The 22285-nt window shown below is 41.3% G+C and overlaps 3 protein-coding genes across 5 annotated transcripts in view; 2 read left to right on the top strand and 1 right to left on the bottom strand.

Moving 5' to 3' along the window:
* The window catches only part of ANKRD28 (ankyrin repeat domain 28), an 84482-nt gene extending 80449 nt beyond the window's left edge, over nucleotides 1-4033 (top strand). For both annotated transcript variants that reach the window (XM_077303356.1, XM_077303355.1), the window contains exons 27-28: nucleotides 1036-1127; nucleotides 2104-4033. In XM_077303356.1, the coding sequence (XP_077159471.1) occupies nucleotides 1036-1127; nucleotides 2104-2390 (379 nt within the window). In that variant the 3' untranslated portion in view covers nucleotides 2391-4033. The remainder of the gene's footprint in view (nucleotides 1-1035; nucleotides 1128-2103) is intronic.
* Nucleotides 4034-4175: 142 nt separating this feature from the next.
* Nucleotides 4176-16397, bottom strand: BTD (biotinidase). The gene is made up of 4 exons (XM_077303359.1): nucleotides 16242-16397; nucleotides 12704-12932; nucleotides 7965-8114; nucleotides 4176-6692 (listed from the first exon to the last, which is right to left on the bottom strand). Exons 2-4 carry the CDS (start codon nucleotides 12926-12928, stop codon nucleotides 5523-5525), a joined length of 1545 nt encoding a protein of 514 aa, XP_077159474.1. The 5' UTR covers nucleotides 12929-12932; nucleotides 16242-16397; the 3' UTR covers nucleotides 4176-5522.
* HACL1 (2-hydroxyacyl-CoA lyase 1) overlaps nucleotides 16199-22285 on the top strand; it is a 23640-nt gene continuing 17553 nt past the window's right edge. The window contains exons 1-3 of one of the 2 annotated variants that reach the window (XM_077303357.1): nucleotides 16199-16374; nucleotides 17790-17894; nucleotides 20395-20435. In XM_077303357.1, coding sequence (XP_077159472.1) covers nucleotides 16297-16374; nucleotides 17790-17894; nucleotides 20395-20435 — 224 coding nt within the window. In that variant the 5' untranslated portion in view covers nucleotides 16199-16296. Of the gene's footprint in view, nucleotides 16375-16463; nucleotides 16831-17789; nucleotides 17895-20394; nucleotides 20436-22285 lie in introns of those variants that run through there. The other variant, XM_077303358.1, reaches the window with a different exon arrangement.

The following is a 22285-nucleotide window of genomic DNA, read 5'->3' as shown; positions in this document are numbered from 1 at the left end:
GTTCTCGCAAGTTCCTCTGTGTACCAGGAAACCTGCTTGGGACAGGGGCAGAGAGGACATTAGGGGAGCAGTCTCAATGGCGACCAGTGTTGAGTCATGCCAGTTCCCAACCACTCCATTTAGTATTGGGAGACACTGGGTTTCCCAGAGCATTCAGGAATCAAATTGATCCATAAGTCTCTGCAGGTGAGTTAAAATGTGCTTGGCACCCAAATGAGGAGGAGGTAATAGTCGGAGGTAATAGTTGCAGGGTATAGTGGTCTGACCACGGGGTGGCGTTAACCGCCATCAGTTCCACATCCAGTCCTACGACAAAAATGAGGTCCAGGGTGTGGCCTGCCTGATGGCTTGGGCCTTTGACCAATTGCAAGAGCCTAATGTCTCCATGACCGACACTTCGTCTGGTCCATTTCCGGAGGGCAGCCACCCAGCATGGACATTAAAGTTAGCTAGGATTAGAAGTCTGGGGAACTGTAATGCCCAGGCTGCTACCCCCTCCAGCAGGGCTGGCAGGGCATCTGGTGGTGCATTGGGCACACAATATACCACCCAGATGGCCAAGCTTTTCACTCTGTCCCACCCAAGCCCAACACATTCAGCTCCTGGTATTGACAGCACAGTGAGTGCCTTGAAGGAGTAATCCTCCCAGATTAGGATTACCACCCCTCCTTCCTGCCTCACACTCAGTGACTGATGGAGGACAGAGAACCAGCAGGGGCTAGTTCTTTAAGGGTGACCTTTTTGCCCTCCCTGACCTTAGAACCCCATTAAGCCAGGTTCTTGAAAGTTCCCGACTATATGGGTTATGACCCAAAGAGATGTTTAGGCTCCTGTGATATGTTCCTCATCCACATCTGCCATATAATTGGATTCTGCCAGACCATGAAAAGCCATTTTTAAACTATTTTACCTTATTAGAAAGTCATTCAGTCCAGCCAATTGGATCCTGCTAACATCTTTTTCTATTCTAGATGTTCTGAACGCTGTATGTGCGTTTTTTGTGAGGTTTTTCATAGCCAGGTGTTGTCTCCGCAGGCCATTGCATGTTGCTGCTCGAAATGGATTAACTGTTGTAGTCCAGGAACTTCTAGGGAAAGGAGCAAGTGTGCTTGCAGTAGATGAAAATGGTAAGTAAAGCAAAACAGAGCTGAACCGAACCAAGGATGCAACTGATCTCTTATCCTGTTTCCTACAATGGCTAACCAGAAGAACCTCATAATCTTGGAGCACCTCTCTCCTATAATTTTTGGAATTCTTTTGCTGAATGCAAAGGTTTAATTTAGCCATTAACTGTGTCCAGAAGTGTTTCTTCTGTCTGTCATAAATCTGCTCCTAGTCATTTTCATCGGATAAACCCAACATCAAGTTTTGTGTTTTTTCCATTTGGATTTTGGTTAAGTTTGGAAACTTAGTGATGTATTCCTCAAAGGTTAAGTTCTGCTGCTATTGGAGTTCAGCAAATGACTTGATGCTGTATAGACAAAGAATTGTGTTCCATTCAGATCCTTACATTTCATGTGGAGGAAGAAAATATCCTACATCACACTCACTGCAGAAAAGAAAAGCAGGGAAGAAGAAGATGCAGTGCCCAGAACCAAGTCAGTAGGAAGTCAAGAGCAGCCGCAGTAGTGCTGCCAAGCTGGTCTTAAGCAGTAGGACCACTGTGATATGCTGTGTCCTTCCCCTCATCTCCTTCCTACTTTTGCCATATATAAGCCTGGCTGTGCTAGACACACAGGATTGCGCCAATCTAGGAAAACTTTTTTCTCTTCTACAAAACTAGATGCCTTGGAGACATTGGAATCAAATCACTTTAAGAAATACAATACAGGCTAAGAAAAAATATACTTGTTGCTGCATCAGTAAGACTGTTTATGTACTGGGAATTTCACTGCCTCAGCTTCCATGCAGGAGCACAAATTGGGCGGATGAGGTGCACTGGGCCAAAGGCTCCCCCGTGTGGCTGCTGGAAGAGGTGGGGCAACCTGCTTGCAGTCCGGCATGAAACCTCCAGTGCATAAACGGTCTAAGTGGTATTCTAGAAAAATTGAAAAGATTTTTTTGTCTGTCTCTAATTAAATTATGTTTGTATCTTTACTGTAGGTTATACACCAGCTTTGGCCTGTGCTCCTAACAAGGATGTGGCTGATTGCCTAGCTCTCATTTTAGCCACAATGATGCCTGTTTCATCGAGCAGTACCTTACCTTCCTTTACATTCAATGCCATTAATCATTACACCAACACCTCAAAAACTGTCACCTTTGACTCCTTGCCAGTTATCAGGAGTGAACATAGTTCTTATTGCAGTTTCAACAACATTGGCAGGGAAGATGGCTACACATATACGGAAGAAGATGAACTTAATGACTCTGATTCTGAAACCTATTAAGAAGCTCAATTGGAGGTGTAAAGAGTGAACTCATTTGATGGATTTCAGGATTCTGGTGTTGGAGGAAGCAGTCTGAATATAAGGGCAGCCCAAAGAGAAGATTTTAAAAAATATGTGCGCATATGGAAGATTTGTCCTGCTCCTGAAAGTTATAAATAGCAGGTTATGCAAAGGTAAACATTCTTGAAAATGCTTGGAATCCACAGTGCAAAAAGTTACGTAGAATGTTATTTCATTTCAGTGTACTGGGTTGTCATTGGTGCAAGGAATAATCCCAGCAAGGCTGTGCACCATTGTCTATATAAGTGAACACATAGTTGTACAACAAAGAAGACAACAGATTTAAATCCTACCAATAAAACTAAGACCATTTTGAAGGCAATAATTGAGTTTGGTACAGAAGGCATTGTTTGTGCAGCAAATTGCCAAAGGACCAAATAACTTACACTTTTAATTTAAAAGAAAACTTTTTTAGAAAACTTGAATAGATTAAGTAAATAGTCTTAACCAACCTTTGAATTAATTCTGGCAAATAATCCTAGACTTGGTTTTAAGTGTTGATTTGTTTTTAATAATTTAACAGCCTTCCAACACTATTAAATGTACCACAAAATATATATATATGCTTTTCAGTTGTGTTCTTTCAAATGAGATGGAAAAGAACTTGTCAGAATTTTACAGTACTGTAACTAGCTTAGTCAGGTTGCAGTCAGGGTGAAATTTTTACAGGTATAATAAAGGAAGGTGAGTCAGATGCAGTCATTATTGCAGATTCTCCTGCTCCCTTTACAAAGAATCCTGTTGTATTAAAATATTTTTAATTCAGAATACAAGAAGGATAATTACCTGGACAAGAGAGACTGCACCAAAAACAGAACTGCAATATCCTGAGACCCTGATAGGCTGCCTTAGAGGAATGGAATTTTTTTACAACTCACCCAATCTTCTACATCATAAAGTAAAAGATTTGTGCCTCTATGGTGTATATAATTTTTTTTAAAAACTCCTAGGGTTTTAAGGCACTAGATGTGGTTATGGGTGATAAAAATAGTTTCCTTATCAAAAAGGTACAGTGTTGGATCTTTGGGAAAATAATATTCTATAGCAGCTTATCAAAAGAGAAGTTCCTTCTGCTATAATTAAAACAGATTTTAAGTTTCTTTAATTTATAACTGGCTACTGTAAAAAATTGAAGACTGGAAAAATTTTTACCAACCTAAGCTGAAGTTTCTGTTTAAGTTGAGGTATTTACTTTATTTGGTTCTGCTTTAATTGAAAGATAACAGTTATAATTATATGCTTATGTACATGCAAGAACATTTTCTTGCATGTTGAGGTAAATACAAATATAAATTGCTATAAACTGTACCCCACCTTTTATCCTTTTTGTATTGTGAAACTGGAAACCCTAATGCCATTGTAAATTATCAGCTTGTTTTCTGAACAAAGTGTGGAAACACAGGACAGTATTTTGATCTATTTGATAATTTTGTGGGTTTTTGAAGAATTAATGAGCATGTACATAGAAATAGCAACTGCTTGAATACTGTATTTACCTGCACTCTTTGAGTACATCAAGATTCCTGTGTATATTTTACAGAGTATAATAAAACCCAGACGTGAGAGTTGTATTTAATGAATAATACGTGTATCAGTGTGGGATAATTTAAGTGTTGATTGTGAAAAGGACTTTTTACTGGATGCCTAAGATTTATAAATCTATTATACAAAGCCTTTTATTACTCTGAATTCTAAAGTAAACACTGGTAAGTCAGATACTTAAAGATCATTGTGTCACTGAACTGGTGTTTCATTATTTTTATATGTACTTCGAAGAGAATTTGTATTTTTTTTTTGCCGGTGGCTGGCTAACAAATACAGGAAGGAACTTGAGCTCAGTTGTAGATGAGTCTGGAAACCATTGTTCATTTGTTTAGTTACCCAATTATCCTGAATGCTCTTTAGATGACTTGTAGCAGGGATCAGAGGCCTGTTAATTTCACAAGGCTTGATAACGTAGCCATCTAGTTTCACATGTCTTTTTTTTGGAATATTCTCTAAGATGATTTTTTGATTTGGAAAGACTTCTTAGGAGGCTTAGAGGTCACTGAGTTGTGAGAGAACAGCAGTAATGGATTAGAGCTATATACATTGGGTGAAAGAGTCTTAATTTTGGCAATATCTCTTGATGGTAGTCTTCCACTTCGATACTTTGTTTCCAAAGTCCAGGAATAAAGATGGATAGCCTTAATTTTAGTTTTGATATATGGTCCAAAGAAAAGATACTCTTAAGTCTGGGATGTCAACTATCAAAAGCAGGATGCTACGATTTTGAGATAATGCACTAAAGCAGATAATATAGATTAGATAATATTGAACTTTTGTTAAGGCAATCAGATTCTTTGTGTTGTACAGACTAAGGGTGGGCATGAACTGGCTCAAAAAACTAAAGTTTGTGATGAATTGCACGAACCAGTTTACAACCTAAAGTTTGTGATTAATTTTGTACAGTTCATGGTTAGCAAAATCAAGTTCATGACAGATCAACTGGCACAAACTTCCCATGAACTTTCAAACAGTTTGTGGAGGTTTGTGAACAGATACATTTCTAGATAGACTCTGCTTGGAAGCCTCCTGAGCCTCTGCCTGCCGTTTCCCCAGAAAGCACTTTCCTGGGAGCACCTTCTTGCGGGAGCTCTTACATAAATCCAGTCCTCACCAAAAGTCAAAATACTATTACATCTGCCATTTTCAGGCTCTTCTGTGGGGTTTGTGTGTGTGTCCCTATTTACACAAGGAAAAAGGGGAGGGCAGAAAAAACTGACAAATACCAAGCACAATAATGATTTGTTTACAAAGAGAACTTGAGGTGAAGCCTCCATATTTCTCTGGTCCCCTTATATACACTGGCAGCTACTACCACCAAATCTTTATGTTCATACCTTTCTAAGCTCGGTACATGAACTGCAACTGCTGGCCAGCCAAAATGTATGGAACCTTGCAGCTTACTCTTACAATAATCTTTTGGCATATACAATTAAGAGGCCAATCAACACTACTGGAAAATATTCTCTCTCTTTTTTAGATTCTCATTCATTTCAGTGCACTTTTTTGTTATACCAAACATTCATTCTAGTCCTTCTCATACCATCGTCCATATAAACCGGCTGTTATTAAGCCTGTAGAAGCTCCCTTTTTCTGCATGAAGTAATAGTTGTTTTTCCATCCCAGATGATCAGCGAAGTCGAGAGTGACCCCTGATCTTAGCAACAGAGGAAAGACAAAATCAGTGCTGAAATTTCCTTGGAGTTGAAAATCTATCAGTCCAGTGGCCTTTGTGACTTCTTGCCCACAAGTGCTATAGTCAAGGCCGGCACATTTCACTAAGACGCAGGCTTGCACATAGTATGTTCCATGCACTGTGTGTAGCCCATCAAAAACCCCCAACACATACAATTCATTTGATAAAACAAATCTCTGGTAATTTAAATAGCAACAAAGGCTGTTGGAGCAGACCTGGATGTTGCCTTCAGCTTCTGTTATGGGTGTTAAAGTAAAATTATCATACATCATTTCTCCATAAAATATGGGAAAGGTTTGCTGGGCTTCTTTCAGTAGTACCTTCTCACAGTGGGCTTCCTTAAGACAAATGTTATTGTCCGTATGGAAGAGTAGAACATTCTTCCATGTATTACTATCAGGTTTTGTAATGTTATCCGTATGGCTTTCATTCTGTGATTTAGTGACAGGGATTTCTGCCAGTATGAGCTTACCATTGACACTTTCCATGTCATAATAAATGAACGACTTGGATGGAGTATATATACCACTCCCTGTCATGCCCAGCTTAGGATGGTGGATGTTGGCTGCCAAAAAATTGATGTTAAAAGCAGTTGCAAATGCTCGTTGAAATTCTACAGCTGACAGGAGTGGGAGTTGGTTCATCCATGCAGTAGGATATGCAATCTGCTTCACGTTGTATTTCTTGATCAGGCTCACAGTTGGTTCATAGAACAGGATATCAAAGCAAGTGAAGAGTCCAAATTTGCCCGCAAAAGGTGTATCAAAAAGTGTGTAATCTGTCTGTGGTGGGGTATCAAAGGCAAATTCAAAATACAGATTTTGCTTGCGGTATCTGGCTACGAGAATACCATTGTCATTGAATGCCACGTTCGTGTTAAACTGATATCTCCCATCCGGTGGGCACCTGGGATCACTGTGCTTGCAGGGCTGCTTGGTTCCTATGTTGGCTACAATAAACACTTTGTTCTTCTCTGCCAGACAGCTGAGTCGATGAAGAACCTGAAGAAACAGTATTTTTAAAGTGTTACGCTGTACAATGGAGCTGCAAGCCATACATTTTTACATGTAGACCTATGATTGAGCGTGACTTAGAAAATGGTCCTTTTATGATAAGACAGCCAGTGTTTATGAAAGTGATGTTAAGCAACCATCTCCACTGCTGGCACTATATAGCACAGTCCAGGCAAACCTGATCTTGTCAGATTAAGCCGGTTTAGCCCTGGCTGTTATTTGGATGGGAGACTACTAAGGAAGTCCAGGGTTGTTTCACAGAGGCAGGCAATGACAAACCACCTCCAAATGTCTTGCTTTGAAAACCCAACAGTTGCCATAAGTCAGGTCAACTGACAGCAATTTACACTCATCACCACCACATTTAATTGTTGCATTGAAACCTTTACGTTCATTATAGCAAGTCGGATCCAAAGGTTGCATTCTGCTAATAGTGCAGAGGAAAGCTCCTTGCACTGGATGAAATTCTGTTTGCTGTCTACTGTGTGTGAGTACTCTTGCAGTCATTGTAATCTGTTCCACATAATATATTTCTGGTAAGGCGCTGGAGGAGGAGTGTGTCTCATGACTTAAGTGCACTCAGCGCTTAACACCCACTCAGGGTAACTGTCCCGCCCCTGAGTGCTGCCTCCTCCAACTGGCTTGCCTGTCTGTTCCGCAGCCAGCCAATCGCCTTCTGTCCCCCACCCCTGACCACCCCCCTCCTCCTTCCACTTCCCTCCGAGGCTCCGAGGCTGCAGATCGCTGCTGCATGAGAGCTGCCCCTGCCAGGGAGTTTGCTGCCCGGGGCCCTCCAGCCTGCAGCCTTTCCAGGTCCTGGTGGGAGGCGGAGGCCATTTGTAAATGGCATCCATTGTATTCCTGAATGCAACAGACTTGGCCCCTAGTATAAAATAATTTAAGAGAAAAAATGACACTTTGGTTGACCCAAAATTGCCACAAGCAGAATCAACATTTATCAGTGGTGGTAGAATTTGTAGAACGTACAGAAATACTTATATTAAGAAACTCAGGGGAAAAGGTTAACATATTTGAAACAACTGATTTTGAAAGGATTTTTGAATACCATTCTGTTAAGCAGAAATCTAAATGATTGTACCAAGACAGACTGGTTGTCCTAAGACAGACTGGTTCTCCTTTCTCTTAATGCTATTAAAGACTTCCAGTCCATCATATTTCTGTGCTGTTTTTTTCTACACTTGAAGTGCATGAATTTTTCTACATTAGTTTTACTACATTATGGAGTTGTGCAACTGATACCTCAGTGTCCTTGAACAAGGATTCTTCTTTGCATGGATTCCAAGTCAAAGACTCAGGATCAGGAATGAAATCCAAGTAAGGATAAATGGATGTCCTGGTGAAATTGAAGCCCTGAACTCCATCTTCAGGAAAAACAATGATTTTTGCCCCCTAATGGTAAATAAAGATGTTGGTTAGCCAAGAGAAGGAACTGCATGAAATCTCTTTTTGAAGGAGAAACTGACAGTACATATTCATGTGTACAGTGTGAAACATTTAACTGAATCTGAAGACAAGTTGGGATAGTATTATAAAGTCAGTCTTCATTGCCTCATTTTTCTATAGTTTAAAAAATATTTTATAGAACCATAGAGTTGGAAGGGACCTCAAGTGTAATCTAGTCCAACCCCCTGCACAGTGCAGGAACAACTATCTGCCTACCCACAGTGACCCCAGTTTCATTTCCAAGAACTTTATGCATTTATTCATTGTAGCCCAATTTTCTAACCTGCCAAGATCATCCTGTATTCTGATTCTATCTTCTGGTGTGTTTGCTACCCCTCTCATTCTGGGGAATACTATCCCAGTTTGGGTTCTACTGACTTGTTACTTAGTGTATTAAATCAAATTAATCTGTATTAGTATTATAAGGACCATCATTTTTCATTTGCTCTTGCCCTTTTAATGGAGCTCTGTATTTCATGTGATGTTATACAGGCATTTTGATCAATTACAGATTCATATATTTTCTACTGATTGTATTCAATTTTTTTCCTTTACTGTGATAGAGAACTTGAAAGCTTGCACACAGGAGTTCATTTCAGATGTCTTATTTTACCAGTCTTCAGTGTCTGATGAATGCTTGCTGTCTATTACCATGGTGAAATCTTGCCATTGGACAAACATGTTCATGCATACTGCTATGAATAGCTAGGTTGTGTGTACACAGCCTGAAATTGCAGTATTCTCTCATATGGGTACTTATCTATGTAAAGTATAGCTCCTGTAACCTAGGTAACTATTACACAGTGAAGAACAGACACAAAAATTAACAAAACTCATTTTAGCCATTCCCCAAATGAACTCTCTGTTCCTGCCTTGTACAAAACATGAGCAAAAGAAATAAGTTTCAAGCTGGCGATGGCAAATTACCGTTTATTCAAATGAATTTTTTTTTCAAACTTTCCACATCATGAAAACAAACTCCTAGGTATACTCCGTTTTCAGTATCTTCATCAGTGATATATGAAACTCTAAACACAAATTATATGATATGTAAGCATATAAGGTAAAGGTAAAGGTATCCCCTGTGCAAGCACCGAGTCATGTCTGACTCTTGGGGTGACGTCCTCTAGCGTTTTCATGGCAGACTCAATACGGGGTGGTTTGCCAGTGCCTTCCCCAGTCATTACCGTTTACCCCCCAGCAAGCTGGGTACTCATTTTACCGACCTCGGAAGGATGGAAGGCTGAGTCAACCTTGAGCCGGCTGCTGGGATTGAATTCCCAGCCTCATGGGCAAAGCTTTCAGATGGCTGCCTTACCACTCTGCGCCACAAGAGGCTCTTCCATGTAAGCATATACCTCCATGCTAAGTATAAGTAAAAATTAATACTCAAAAAATAAAAAATACCTTAATATTTTATCAATGGATCCTCCTTAAATGAATTATTTCCAATGATGAAAATGTATCAGAAAAATATAAACCTTAAAAAATAAATCTTGTGTAAATCTATATGATATACAACTATGTAATAAAATATATTCATTAAATGCTACCTACTTAATCTTATGGTGATATATAAATGTATATGGTTCACTCTCCAAATGGTTCTACATTCTCCAATATACAGAGGTCTGATAAAAATAATATAATGATTATTATCATATCACATAATGTATTTCAAATTTTAAATGTAACAACAATATCCATAGTGAACATCACAAAGTGATAATGCACTTCTGTAGTGACCCAAGAAAATGAAGGGTATATCGCCATAAGAATAAGTAGGTAGCATTTAATGAATTAAATAAATTTTATTACATAGTTGTATATCAAATAGAATGTTCAAACTACCGCACCATTGCACTCATTTCTCATGCCAGCAATGTTATGCTCAAAATCCTACAAGCTAGGCTCCAGCAATATGTGGACCGAGAACTTCCAGAAGTACAGGTAGGATTTCGAAGACGCAGAGGAACTAGAAACCAAATTGCCAACATACGCTGGATCATGGAGAAAGCTAGGGAGTTCCAGAAGAACATCTACTTCTGCTTCATTGACTATGCTAAAGCCTTTAATTGTATGGAGCACAACATATTATGGCAAGTTCTTAAAGAGATGGGAATACCAGAGCATCTTATTTGTCTCTTGAGAAACTTATATGCAGGTCAAGAAGCAACAGTGAGAACTGAACATGGAATCACTGATTGGTTCAAAATTGAGAAAGGAGTTCGGCAAGGCTGTATACTGTCTCCTTGCCTATTGAACTTGTATGCGGAGCACATCATGAGAAAGGTGGGGTTAGAGGAGTCACAAATTGGGATCAAGATTGCAGGGAGAAATATCAACAACCTAAGATATGCAGATGATACCACTCTAATGGCAGAAAGTGAAGAGGAACTAAAGAGCCCGTTGATGCGGGTGAAAGAGGAGAGTGCAAAAGTTGGCTTGAAACTCAACATCAAGAAAATGAAGATCATGGCATCCGGCTCTCTCAATTCCTGGCAAATAGACGGGGAAGAAATGGAGGTAGTGACAGATTTTATTTTCCTGGGCTCCAAGATCACTGCAGATGGGGACTGCAGCAAAGAAATTAAAAGACGCTCCTGGGGAGGAAAGCTATGGCAAATCTAGACAGCATCCTAAAAAGCAGAGATATCACCCTGCCAACAAAAGTGCGTCTAGTCAAGGCTATGGTCTTCCCAGTTGCAATGTATGGCTGTGAAAGTTGGACCATAAGGAAGGCCGAGTGTCAAAGAATTGAGGCTTTTGAATCTGGTGCTGGAGAAGACTCTTGCGAGTCCCTTGGACTGCAAGGCGAACAAACCGGTCAGTCCTAGAGGAGATCAGCCCTGACTGCTCCTTAGAAGGCCAGATCCTGAAGATGAAACTCAAATACTTTGGGCACCTCCCTGGAGAAGAGCCTATTGCTGGGAGCGATTGAGGACAAAAGAAGAAGGGGATGACAGAGAATGAGGTGGCTGGATGGAGTCACTGAAGCAGCTGGTGCAAACTTAAATGGACTCCGGGGAATGGTAGAGGACAGGAAGGCCTGGAGGATCGTTGTCCATGGGGTCGCGATGGGTCGGACACGACTTCGCACCTAACAACAACAATATGATTTATGATTTATTTTTTTACCATTCTCTTGTACATGAGGGGTTCTGAAGATTCCAATACGAGGTTCTTATCAGCCATCCCTGATAAATCATGCAAAAAGTTCTTTGGTGTCAACTAGTACTTATAGCACCATGAAACTGAATCCCTTTCTACTGATGAAGAGTTCTCCAGCAGATATGTGGATGCTGGCCAGAGAGCTGGTGCAACTGAGGATCCCATGCTCAAAAAACCCAACCTTTTGCTTTTTCTTCACTTAGTCGAATAATGCCCATGTACAGTTCTGCTCTCACCCAAGCCATATCACAAAAGGTTTCACATGCACTCCATCCTCCCAAGTGTGCTGAGGTTGAGTATTGGCCATTGTGTGCCAAAGAGCCACTCTTCCCGCCTACTCTTCTTAATTGTAGCCCAGACACACATCAGGTCACAAGCACACAAAATGTCTTCATGTTTATTGTGAAATAAACACCACAAACATTCTTCCAAAATTAATTGCTGGCAACGCTTGCCTGGGCAGAGGTCCATATTTGATAATCGGCTCAACATGGGAAAATCCTTGTTTGGCAATTTACCAACTTGTGCTGCATTTCCTAATGGTAAGCTTTCAAAGAAATGTAGCATATAGTAATTTACAACAGCTCAGACTGCAGTTTAAGTACCTGGACCAGGGGTAATCAAACTGCGGCCCTCCAGATGTCCATGGACTACAATTCCCAGGAGCCCCCTGCCAGCATTCGCTGGCAGGGGGCTCCTGGGAATTGTAGTCCATGGACATCTGGAGGGCCGCAGTTTGACTACCCCTGACCTGGACGATAAAGCATTTGGTGTCCATTAAATGATGTGCACTTTCCCCGGTTTTTGGGGGGTCTGCTCATCTGTTTATTATGAAATAAACACGAATGCTTCTCGGTCTACCACTTAGTCATCGCACATCTCGTACTTCTCCATAGTATCCCAGCTTCTTGGGTTACTCCAGGACAAAGAACAGCCAGATTCACCCTCAACGGTATTACCACAGAAGAGACAAGTTGCTATTGGTAACATATATCTCTTGAATGGCAATGGTTTTAGAAATACCACAATCCACTTAACATGCTTGAAGCAGAACTGAGACTGTGCCCCCCCCCACCCCCTCAAACATCAAGAGTCAAGCTTCTTGGGATTTAAGAAAGATATGTTAGCTCGTCCTATTAAAGTCTTCCCTAATTATCAGTTAATATACATGTTGGAAAGTTATTTCAAGTCCTAGCAGGTTCTTCTCTAATAATTTCAGGGTTGCTTATTGCATTCAAAGGGCAAGAACTACGGCACCTTTTAATTATCAGCTTATTGAAGTCTGGGTGTCTGTAAGAGCAAGTTTTCTAAACGTCTCTCGATAGTTCTGCTTCTAACCCTGTATGACAGGCATTTTCCCTTACCTGCTTAGCGGCAGCCATCACTTGCTGCTCATAAATATCTAGGTTTCTGTTCATCAGCTCTAAGGCAGACTGTCGGTCAGTGACGATGGTTGGATTGGAATTCAAGATGACATGATGTTCATACACAGCAGCTATGTAATGTCCCCCCATGTGGACATATACTGGGAGAACTTCAAAACAGAGGAGAATGAATATCCAGGTGGTGCCCCAAGTCATTTCTGCCATGAATCTAAAATGGAAAACAGATGCAAGTGGAACATGAGTGATAATGCACATGAGCCATTTAAAATATCTAATGCTGTAGCTGTTACCTTATTAAGTTTGAAATCTGAATGGAGATTCCACATGGAATATTCACAGAATCATAGAGTTGGAAGAGGCCATACAGGCCATCTAGTCCAACCCACTGTTCAACGCAGGATCAGCCCAAAGCATCCTAAAGCATCCAAGAAAAGTGTGTATCCAACCTTTGCTTGAAGACTGCCAGTGAGGGGGAGCTCACCACCTTCCCAGGCAGCCTATTCCACTGCTGAACTACTCTGACTGTGAAAAATGTTTTCCTGATATCTAGCCTATATCGTTGTACTTGTAGTTTAAACCCATATTAAAACTGAACACAGTCCTTCTAGATAAGTGTATCTATGTTGGATCCACAAGTAGCATGCATTTGTTTCACAGGCAAAGAAAATATTGGTATTAACTTGTAAATTGTACAATTATTATACTTCTGAGAATAACAGGCATTGTGTGCCGCAGTGCTCCACTTCTGGAAGACAGTGTTGCTGACAACAGAAAATTAAAATACTTCTGGGTAATAACTGAAACAAATATGATCTCTGGCATGAGTTATTTTAGGTGAACTCCTAACACCATAAACATTCTACCAAAATTAATTGCTGGTAGAGTTTGCCTGGGCAGAACTCTACATTAGATAATCGGCTCAACATAGGAAAATCCTTGTTTGGCAATTTACCAACTTGCGCTGCATTTCTTAATGGTAATAATTCAAAGAAATGTAGCATATAGTAATTTACAACAGCTCAGACTGCAGCTTAAGTACCTAGATGATAAAACATTTGGTGTTCAATAAATGATGCACACTTTCCCCATTTGTTTGGGGGTCTGCTCATCTATATTGGATAGCCCTGGCAAACCCAGTCTCAGAAGCTAAACTGGGCCAACTCTGGTTAGTATTTGGTTAGTAGACTTCCTTGGATTTGGATGGAGTCACTCCAAGGGCCATAATGTGAAAGCAGGCAACAGCAAACCACCTCTGAACATCCCTTGCCTGGCTGCCAGACAATCCTTGGCTCTCCTGGCTATACTACACACATCATGTGATAAATAAATACCTGCACTGGAATTTTAATAACTGATTTATCACAACTAGAACCCATTAGATTACACAACTGACAGATCAATGTCACTTTCTATACTTTGGGGTGTGGGCAATAGAGGCAAGACTGGAGTACAAAGAACCTTATTTGCTGCCACTCCCACCCCACCTCGATATTGTCACTGGCTTGAAACTCAACATCAAGAAAACTAAGATAATGGCATCCAGGCCTCTCAATTCCTGGCAAATAGACGGGGAAGAAATGGAGGTAGTAGCAGATTTTATTTGCCTGGGCTCCAAGATCTCACTGCAGATGGGGACTGCAGCAAAGAAATTAGACGATTTCTCCTGGGGAGGAAAGCTATTGCAATCTAGATAGCATCCTAAAAAGCAGAGACATCGCTCTGCCAACAAAAGTGCGTCTAGTCAAGGCTATGGTGTTCCCAGTTGCAATGTATCCCAGTTGCAATGTATGTGAAAGTTGGACCATAAGGAAGGCCAAGCGTCAAAGAATTGAGGCTTTTGAACTCTGGTACTGGAGAAGACTCTTGCGAGTCCCTTGGACTGCAAGGCAAACAAACTGGTCAGTCCTAGAGGAGATCAACCCTGACTGCTCCTTAGAAGGCCAGATCCTGAAGATGAAACTCAAATTCTTTGGCCACCTCATGAGAAGGAAGGACTCCCTGGAGAAGAGCCTAATGCTAGGAGTGATTGAGGGCAAAAGAAGAAGGGGATGACAGAGAATGAGGTGGCTGGATGGAGCCACTGAAGCAGTCGGTGCGAGTTTAAATGCACTCCGGGGAAAGGTAGATGACAGGAAGGCCTGTCCACGGGGTCACAATGGGTCAGACACCAATTTGCAACTAACAACAACAATAGTAACAATGGCAGGATGGTAGGGCAGCCCTTTGCATCAGCTGCCATTATACCTTGTGACTTTGTCAGTATGACTCGGCACTGGTTGTCCAGAGGAGAGGCTGAGCACCCCCTGGTTAAACTTGAGGGGGCGGCCTTGAGCCCCTCAGCCCCCCCAAGGTTTATGCCCCTGCTTATATGCACCAACCATGCCTGCATTCTGTCTTGCCTCTTTTTAGCTTTCTCTGTATAGCTTTCACTATACAGAAGCAAGCAAGAAAATGACCTTGGAACGTCTAGGCTGAACAATTGGTTTCTGCCACTTTCTGGTGCAGTTGTATCTGAAAGCAAATTCTTTGCTGCATTGTAAAGCACCATACATAGTTGTGCTGAAGTTGCAAGTTTGCTTATGATAGCAAACCTGCAACCTCAGCACAGTGATATTATTGAAAGGAAATACCAGCATGGATGGATAAAGAAGCAGATTTAAATCACTGCAGAAATGTGCTCTGTACCAATTTAAAATGCCAAGTTCAGAAATCGGTAGGAAGTCCTGCAAAAATAGTTTGACAGGCAACTGCAAATGTCAAAAACAAAAAGGCATCAAATACTACCCGCTTCATTCTAATATAAACTTCTGCAGCCTGGGCCATTGTTGTACAAAATCTTTCAGAGACGAAGATGTAGGGAGCTGTGCTATCTTGGGTGGACCTCATGAATGGTAATAGTTGAATACCTTGTTGAATACTTTTTGAGATTTGTCACATACTGCATTTCATGAAGGCTGAGCGGGGAGGGGAAGCAGTCTTCAGGCTGTCCAGGGGTTGTTTACTGCAGGGGTAGTCAACCTGTGGTTCTCCAGATGTCCATGGACTACAATTCCCATGAGCCCCTGCCACCAACCGCTGGCAGGGGCTCATGGGAATTGTAGTCCATGGACATCTGGAGGACCACAGGTTTACTGCACTGGAGTAACACAACCACGATACTAGGAACGCCAATCCAATTAAGTCAATACGGACTCTGCTCCATCCCCCGCAGCACCAGCTGCCTCCCTCTTTGCCCGCCGAAACTCCCGCACTGCGGCCAATGATTCTACCACGCCCCACGCTCGTTCCTTCGGACGCCTGATTGGCTACTATTTAGGCATCCTTAGCCTATCAGAAACCGTTCTCTGGTTCTGCTCCCCGCCCCTTGCCTGACCCAACCGGCAAGTGCATTGAATAGGCGGACATTATCTCGAAGCACCGCCCACTTGGTAGTCTCTTCTCCGCTATTGGCCGCGCGAGCGGTCTATAAAGGAAGAGGGGATGGGGGGCCGTTGCTCATTCGTCGACGGGGGGCTACCTGTTGGACGGCCGTGCTTGCTCCCTCTGATTTGGCCGGCAGTGGGGATCACGGGATGGCGCCTCAAAGCGTCGAAGAGGAGGACGAATGCGTCAGCGGGGCTGGCCTCATCGCGGAGGCCCTGAAGATGCAAGTGAGTGTGACCCTTGAACTCAGCCCCACCGGAAATGCTGTTTGGACCTCCCTACGGGAAGCGGGGAGGATCAGTTCTTTTCAGATTGCATGGCTGGCAAGGGATGGGATATTAATCCTTATCTCTTCGAATTGTAATACCTGCATGCAATTTAGCGCTCGCTCCCCTTTATCGCTAGGTATCCGCTGAAGGAAGAAAGCAAGGCTCGTATTAAGGGCGGCAGTCCCCGTTAAGTGGAAGTTGTTTTGTTTTGAAAGTTTTTTATTTTGGCCACATGGGACGAGTGGCATATTGGACAAAGGTTTCACATATAAGGTCATGTCGTAGGCATTCCGTTTTTTTTAAAAAAAAGAACATGTTTGTATATGATCAGATATAAGTCTCCACGGTCTCCTACGTTGCCCCAATATCAGAATCATTTTGAATTTCAGTTTTGCGAGAGTTCTTAAAGCATTTGTAAGTATCATTAAAGCAAAGTTTGCAGATTTACAACAAAGGTACAGATTTCTTGTAATGCTAGCTTTTCCTAATCATTAGCTAATGCTAGAGGGACCAGCTCTTTCCTTCTTATCATTATTTTGTAAATAATTGCCATACCACTCCATCATAACTGATCTATTGGTGTGACTTTTGATCTGAGGGGGGAACTCTTTTTAGAAAGCCAGTTATTGAATTAGTTAATCATTACATGTGATGTTTCAGTAGAGTATCTTTCCTTCATTCAGTGTTTACTGCTATATAACAGTTCTAAATGTCATTTTACTTAGTTTTTAACTTCCTGTATTAAGGCTCAGATAGAAGCAAAATGTGAGACCATCACAAGTGCTTGATTTGTGGGTTTTCTTCCCTGCATGTACACATAATGTATGGGACTGGTTTATACCTGGAATGTGGGAGGGAGTTATGCTATAATGTCTAATTAAGGACCCAAGGTGGATAAGCAAGCCCAGGAGCATATGTAGAACATGCATGGCTACTTCTTTGCTGTTCTCCAAAAGCAAAAGTATATTTTAGCTAAGCTTGGATAATTGCTGGGTGGCTGCATAGTATAGTGAAAGCCTGATGGAAAATAAAATATTCCTATATTACATGGAGACTTTAATAGGGCATCATTAACAGATGACTATTGGGGAATGGGGTTCATACAGGAAGCCTTACTGGGATGGTTTAAGACTCTAAAGGTTAAAATATCACCTTAATTTAGTCCAAAATACAAGTTTTACATTTGAATATACCAGCAAAGGAGACTGGGTTGCTAGAAGCCTCCTTTTAAGTATTTGACCTTGGGAAAATTGATGCTATCCAAATGAATTTTGAGCTTTGACTAGCCATTAAGATTTACTTTATTGAAGGCAAATTATTTGGAGAAATGATTTTTAATTTATTTCTTTTTTGTAACTCCTTGTGCCTTTCAGAATGTTGAGTACATGTTTGGTATTGTCGGTGTTCCTGTAACTGAAATAGCAGTTGCCGCTCAAGCAAGTGGAATTAAGTATGTTGGAATGCGCAATGAGCAGGCTGTAAGTAGCTGTGTTAGTACTAGTTGTGTTATATGCTGTTCGTTCATTAAGTATTCTGTGCTGAAACATCATCCTGCATGCCGATGATCTGATCTCCCTTGCAGATTGAATGGCCTGATTCTGATTTTTTTTCCTACACATTCTCCCTCTTGGCACTTTCTTCAGAACTGTTGCTGAGAATGACAGCACGGGTGTTGGTTATTTTCTGGGACTCAACAGCAGCCGTATTGATTTGTGCAGTTAGTTCAAGCTGGCAACTTCTGCTTGCTACACTTGGCTGTTTTGCCATTTGTGAAGCCATGTATAGTGCATCAACTTAAATAAGACTGATTTGTGTTAATAACCTGTGGATCAGCTGAAGTTTTGCATGAGCAATGAGCAATTTCCTATCAAGGTAACTTTAGTATCAAGGTTGCAGATGAACAGAGTTGAAATCTACTTCACTGCTTTCTTGAAGGAGTAGATTCCATAGCATGGGCTGCTGTGAAATTCATGTCTAGATAGGTGCTTTGGCCTTCCCTACAGGATGCATACTCATGGTACCTTAGTTAGCATTAGAAGTTTTTTCTTGAGAGAAAAGCTAGCCTGTGGTTATCTGTGTTCTGCCCACATCCCACCACAATTTCTGAAGTGCCACTCCATGTAATAAAAATGGCTCAGAAGCCTCAGTTAATGCAGAATGCAGCAATGCTTCTGTTGATGAGTGCTAGTTACCATGATCATGTATTACTGATGTTGAAAGGATTGAACTGATTGTACTTATTTGCTTCTAGTTCCTTCAGGACACTAGTTCATTGAAGTTGCTAGCCTCCCTATTCAAGAACCCACCCAACCTTCCACAAATGTAATTTGTGGGCCAAGGAACCCCTCAGTAGTTTTAAAAACTGTTTTAGTATGATTTTAATTTTTTTAATGGATTAATATATTTGTATATGTATTTTGCACAGTACTGTTGTTTTATTGCTACTGAAGGCCCTATTCAAAATATCTTCCTGAAGCATTTCTATATTGTTAGGGGAAGGGAATGGGGAAAAAGAGGAACACATGGAGTTATGTAACCTAATTCCCGAATTCAAACGAATTTTCAGCTAAACATCCAGAAGAAGTTTCTTACAGTTAAAGCAGTTCCTCCATGGAACAGGCTTTCTCGGGAGGTGGGAGGTTTTACTTTGGAAGTTTTTAAGCAGAGGCTAGATACCATCTGACAGAAATGCCAGTTCTGTGAATGTTGGCAGATTGTAAGTGGGTGGACAGCAGGGATTGTGTAGGTGCTTGGTTCTTTATTTCCTGCATTCTGCAGGGGTTTAGATTAGATGACCCTAGCAGTCCCTTCCAACTCTATGATTTGCTAAATAGTAGGTTTGTAGAATATAACATGTGTATCTTTTCCTTTTAAAATAAACTTTAAAAAAAACCCAACCTATAAGGATATTGTTTTTTGAGTGGCTGTGTTCTGTAGGTTTCAACATTTGCACAAGAGTCAGCCAGTTTATTTAGACAAAGGAATATTTTAGGTTGTCTTCTGAGTTGCTAATCTTATACAGTACCTATATTCTCTCTTAGAGAGCCAGTGTAGTGTAGTTAGATTGTTGGATGAAGATTTTGGATACCCAGGTTCAAATCCCTCCTGTTTCATGGAGGTTGCTGATTGACCTTGGGCCAGTCACACACTATCAGTCTGACCTGCCTAAAGTGAAGAATATCTTGGGTCCCTATTGGCAAAATCTAAATAAAATAAACCAGTTGTTTGTAGAAAGTTAAAGCTTTTCAGCAGCAGTTAGTTGTTAGTTCCCAGTCCAAATGCAGAATTTCTAACAGGATTTCATCCTCAGAGGGTGGTTGTGGGAATAAAAATGGTAACAAGCATGTACACCACCCTCTGCTCACTGGTATAACTAAAGCATTATGGAAAACGTCCGTTGGTGACAATTTCTGCAAGTTTTGACTTCCAAATCTTTTCTCACTGATGCCACCTGCTGGTTTGTTTGTTTATTTATTTGGATTTCTATCCCGCCACCTCCCAACAGGCTCGTGGCGGGTCACAGTAGTCTTTAAAAACCCCATTAAAAACTCCCCATTAAAAGACTCTAAAACTCCTAACCTGGCAGACAGCAACCCACTCCCCCTTGCAATCAAAGGCATTGAGAAAATGGAGCAAGGATGATATCCGCTGTAGGCCCCGGGGGCCAAATATTAATATTAAGGGGGACCTGTTTTCAGAGGAAAGACTTCTGCAATACTCTGTGATTATCATTGGTGTGTTCTGGGCATCTGTCACTCCTCCTTTTTCTGAAAGTCAGTGCGGAATTACTGACAATTAGCATCCATAGTATCTCAGAGCCAAAGTCCCATTTCCCCACTTTTCAGGTTTAGCGGGTTAACACTCAAACTCCTTGCTCCCTGCTGTGCATGAGATATGCAAACTAATATTGCTCAGTTGTGCTTACATCTGAAATTCCATCTTATCTTTAAATCTTGTATTATGTTTTGTCTTCAATAGGCCTCCTATGCTGCCTCTGCTGTTGGGTACCTGACAGGCAGGTGAGCTGCATGCTTATGTTTGCCTTTGTACATCAGTGTTCCTGGAAGCAATGCAATACAGTATGTAGTGAAGACATATGGCTGCATGTAGAGCAGACATGTGCTATAATGTGCAATGCCCTCTTCACAGTGTTTGTCAGTGTAAATGCAGTAATCATTGCTCCATTTCTGCAGTAAACAAAGTGTTGCCTTTATAATCTTGTGAATTTATTTAATTGTAAAAAGAAAAAGAATGATTTTTGAAGGTCTCTGTTTTCCATCCTAGCCAAAGGAGAAATTCCTGTGTGGAAAAGCATTGTTGATAGTTGTGAGGAACTTTGTTTACACAGAAAAGCAAACTCTTGGCTAATAGTCAAAGATTTCTTTACTAAGAAAGAAAGTGCTCTCATCTAGGCATTGTCAAAACTGGAGTCATGGACAAAGGTCTTAGCATATATTATTTATTTATTACATTTATATACCGCCCTCCCCAAAGGCTCAGGGCAGTTTACATCAAACAGAACTAACTATACAGATAACTCAGTATATAGTAACACAATACTAACAATAACATATAACAATAGAACACTGGGGAGGACAATAACTCAGTGCATATTGATGGCCCAGTGGGGTGAGTGAGTGCAGTGATGGTTGTAGGAGGGAGGCTGCCAAACCCTGTTCCCCCTCCCTTTGGGAATCTAACAGTTTTAACAGAATCAGAGTCCAGTAGCACCTTTAAGACCAACAGAGATGTATTCAGGGCGTGAGCTTTTGAGTGCAAGCACTCTTCCTCAGACTAAGAACTCCTTACCTGACCGTGGGAATATATAACAAACATTAATTCTGTTACATTAGTAAACTGTGTCACACATCCAAATACAGCCAATGATAATTCTTTGCCAAAACAGCCAATCAGCCCCTTGAAATTCAGTTGTTATTCACACAGACATGGGAGAAATAAAACTGTCTGTGAAAGTGATCAAAGGCTATCACATCACCATATGCTGCTTGCCCCATCTGTTCCTGTCCCAGTATGAAACATTCTTACAAGGTAATTGCCGGTTACTATCTTATCCCAAGGCCAGGGAGTAAACTCAGCATACCATAACATTACCATTACTTTATAGTCACATTATCACAGTATCACAAATAAAATAAGTTGTGAGGAATATGGATATACAAGTTGAACAAGGTTAGCATGAATAGTGAGATAAAAAAAACCTTTATTAGCAGTTTTAACATGCAGATGGGAATCTGGCTTCAAGAGAGAAAGGGAAAGGGACGGGGCTAATGGGTTGCTGAGAGGTGAGAAAGAGGGAGGGGGATCTCAAATGCAGGAAAGAACATCAGGGTCATAAACTAAAGCAAAGGAGACAAGCTGCCTGCACAGGGATTAAACTACATATCCTATCCTAGATTCAAGTGGGTAGCCGTGTTGGTCTGAAGCAGCACAATGAAACAAAATCAGAGTCCAGTGGCACCTTTAAGACCAACAAAGATTTATTCCAGCCGTGTGCTTTCGAGTGCAAGCACAATTCCTCAGACTAAGAACTACCATCAGTGGGAATATAAAACAAAAATTTCTTTTGTTAAATTTGACACAGTCAGGCACTGCTTTAATGTTTGACGCAGAGATGTGCATCTTCAACTGAAAGAACATTTGCCAGATGCTTGGAAGCAGATGCTTGGATAGCTCAGGCAGAGGTCCTCTGGCTAGGTAGATGGGGGCAGGATCAGGAAGCACGCCTTCCCATTCTGGATGAAGTGCAGCTTGTGGCTGTACCTACTGCCAGGAATTTGGGGGTGATCTTTGATGCCTCCTTATCTATGGAGCTCAGGTCATGAGGGTAGGCCAAGTGGCGTTTTACCAT

The sequence above is a fragment of the Paroedura picta genome, chromosome 11 (genome assembly GCF_049243985.1).
Source record: "Paroedura picta isolate Pp20150507F chromosome 11, Ppicta_v3.0, whole genome shotgun sequence".
Taxonomy (NCBI): domain Eukaryota; kingdom Metazoa; phylum Chordata; class Lepidosauria; order Squamata; family Gekkonidae; genus Paroedura; species Paroedura picta.
Note: the sequence above shows the minus strand (reverse complement) of the source record. Positions and strands in the feature narration are given on the sequence as shown.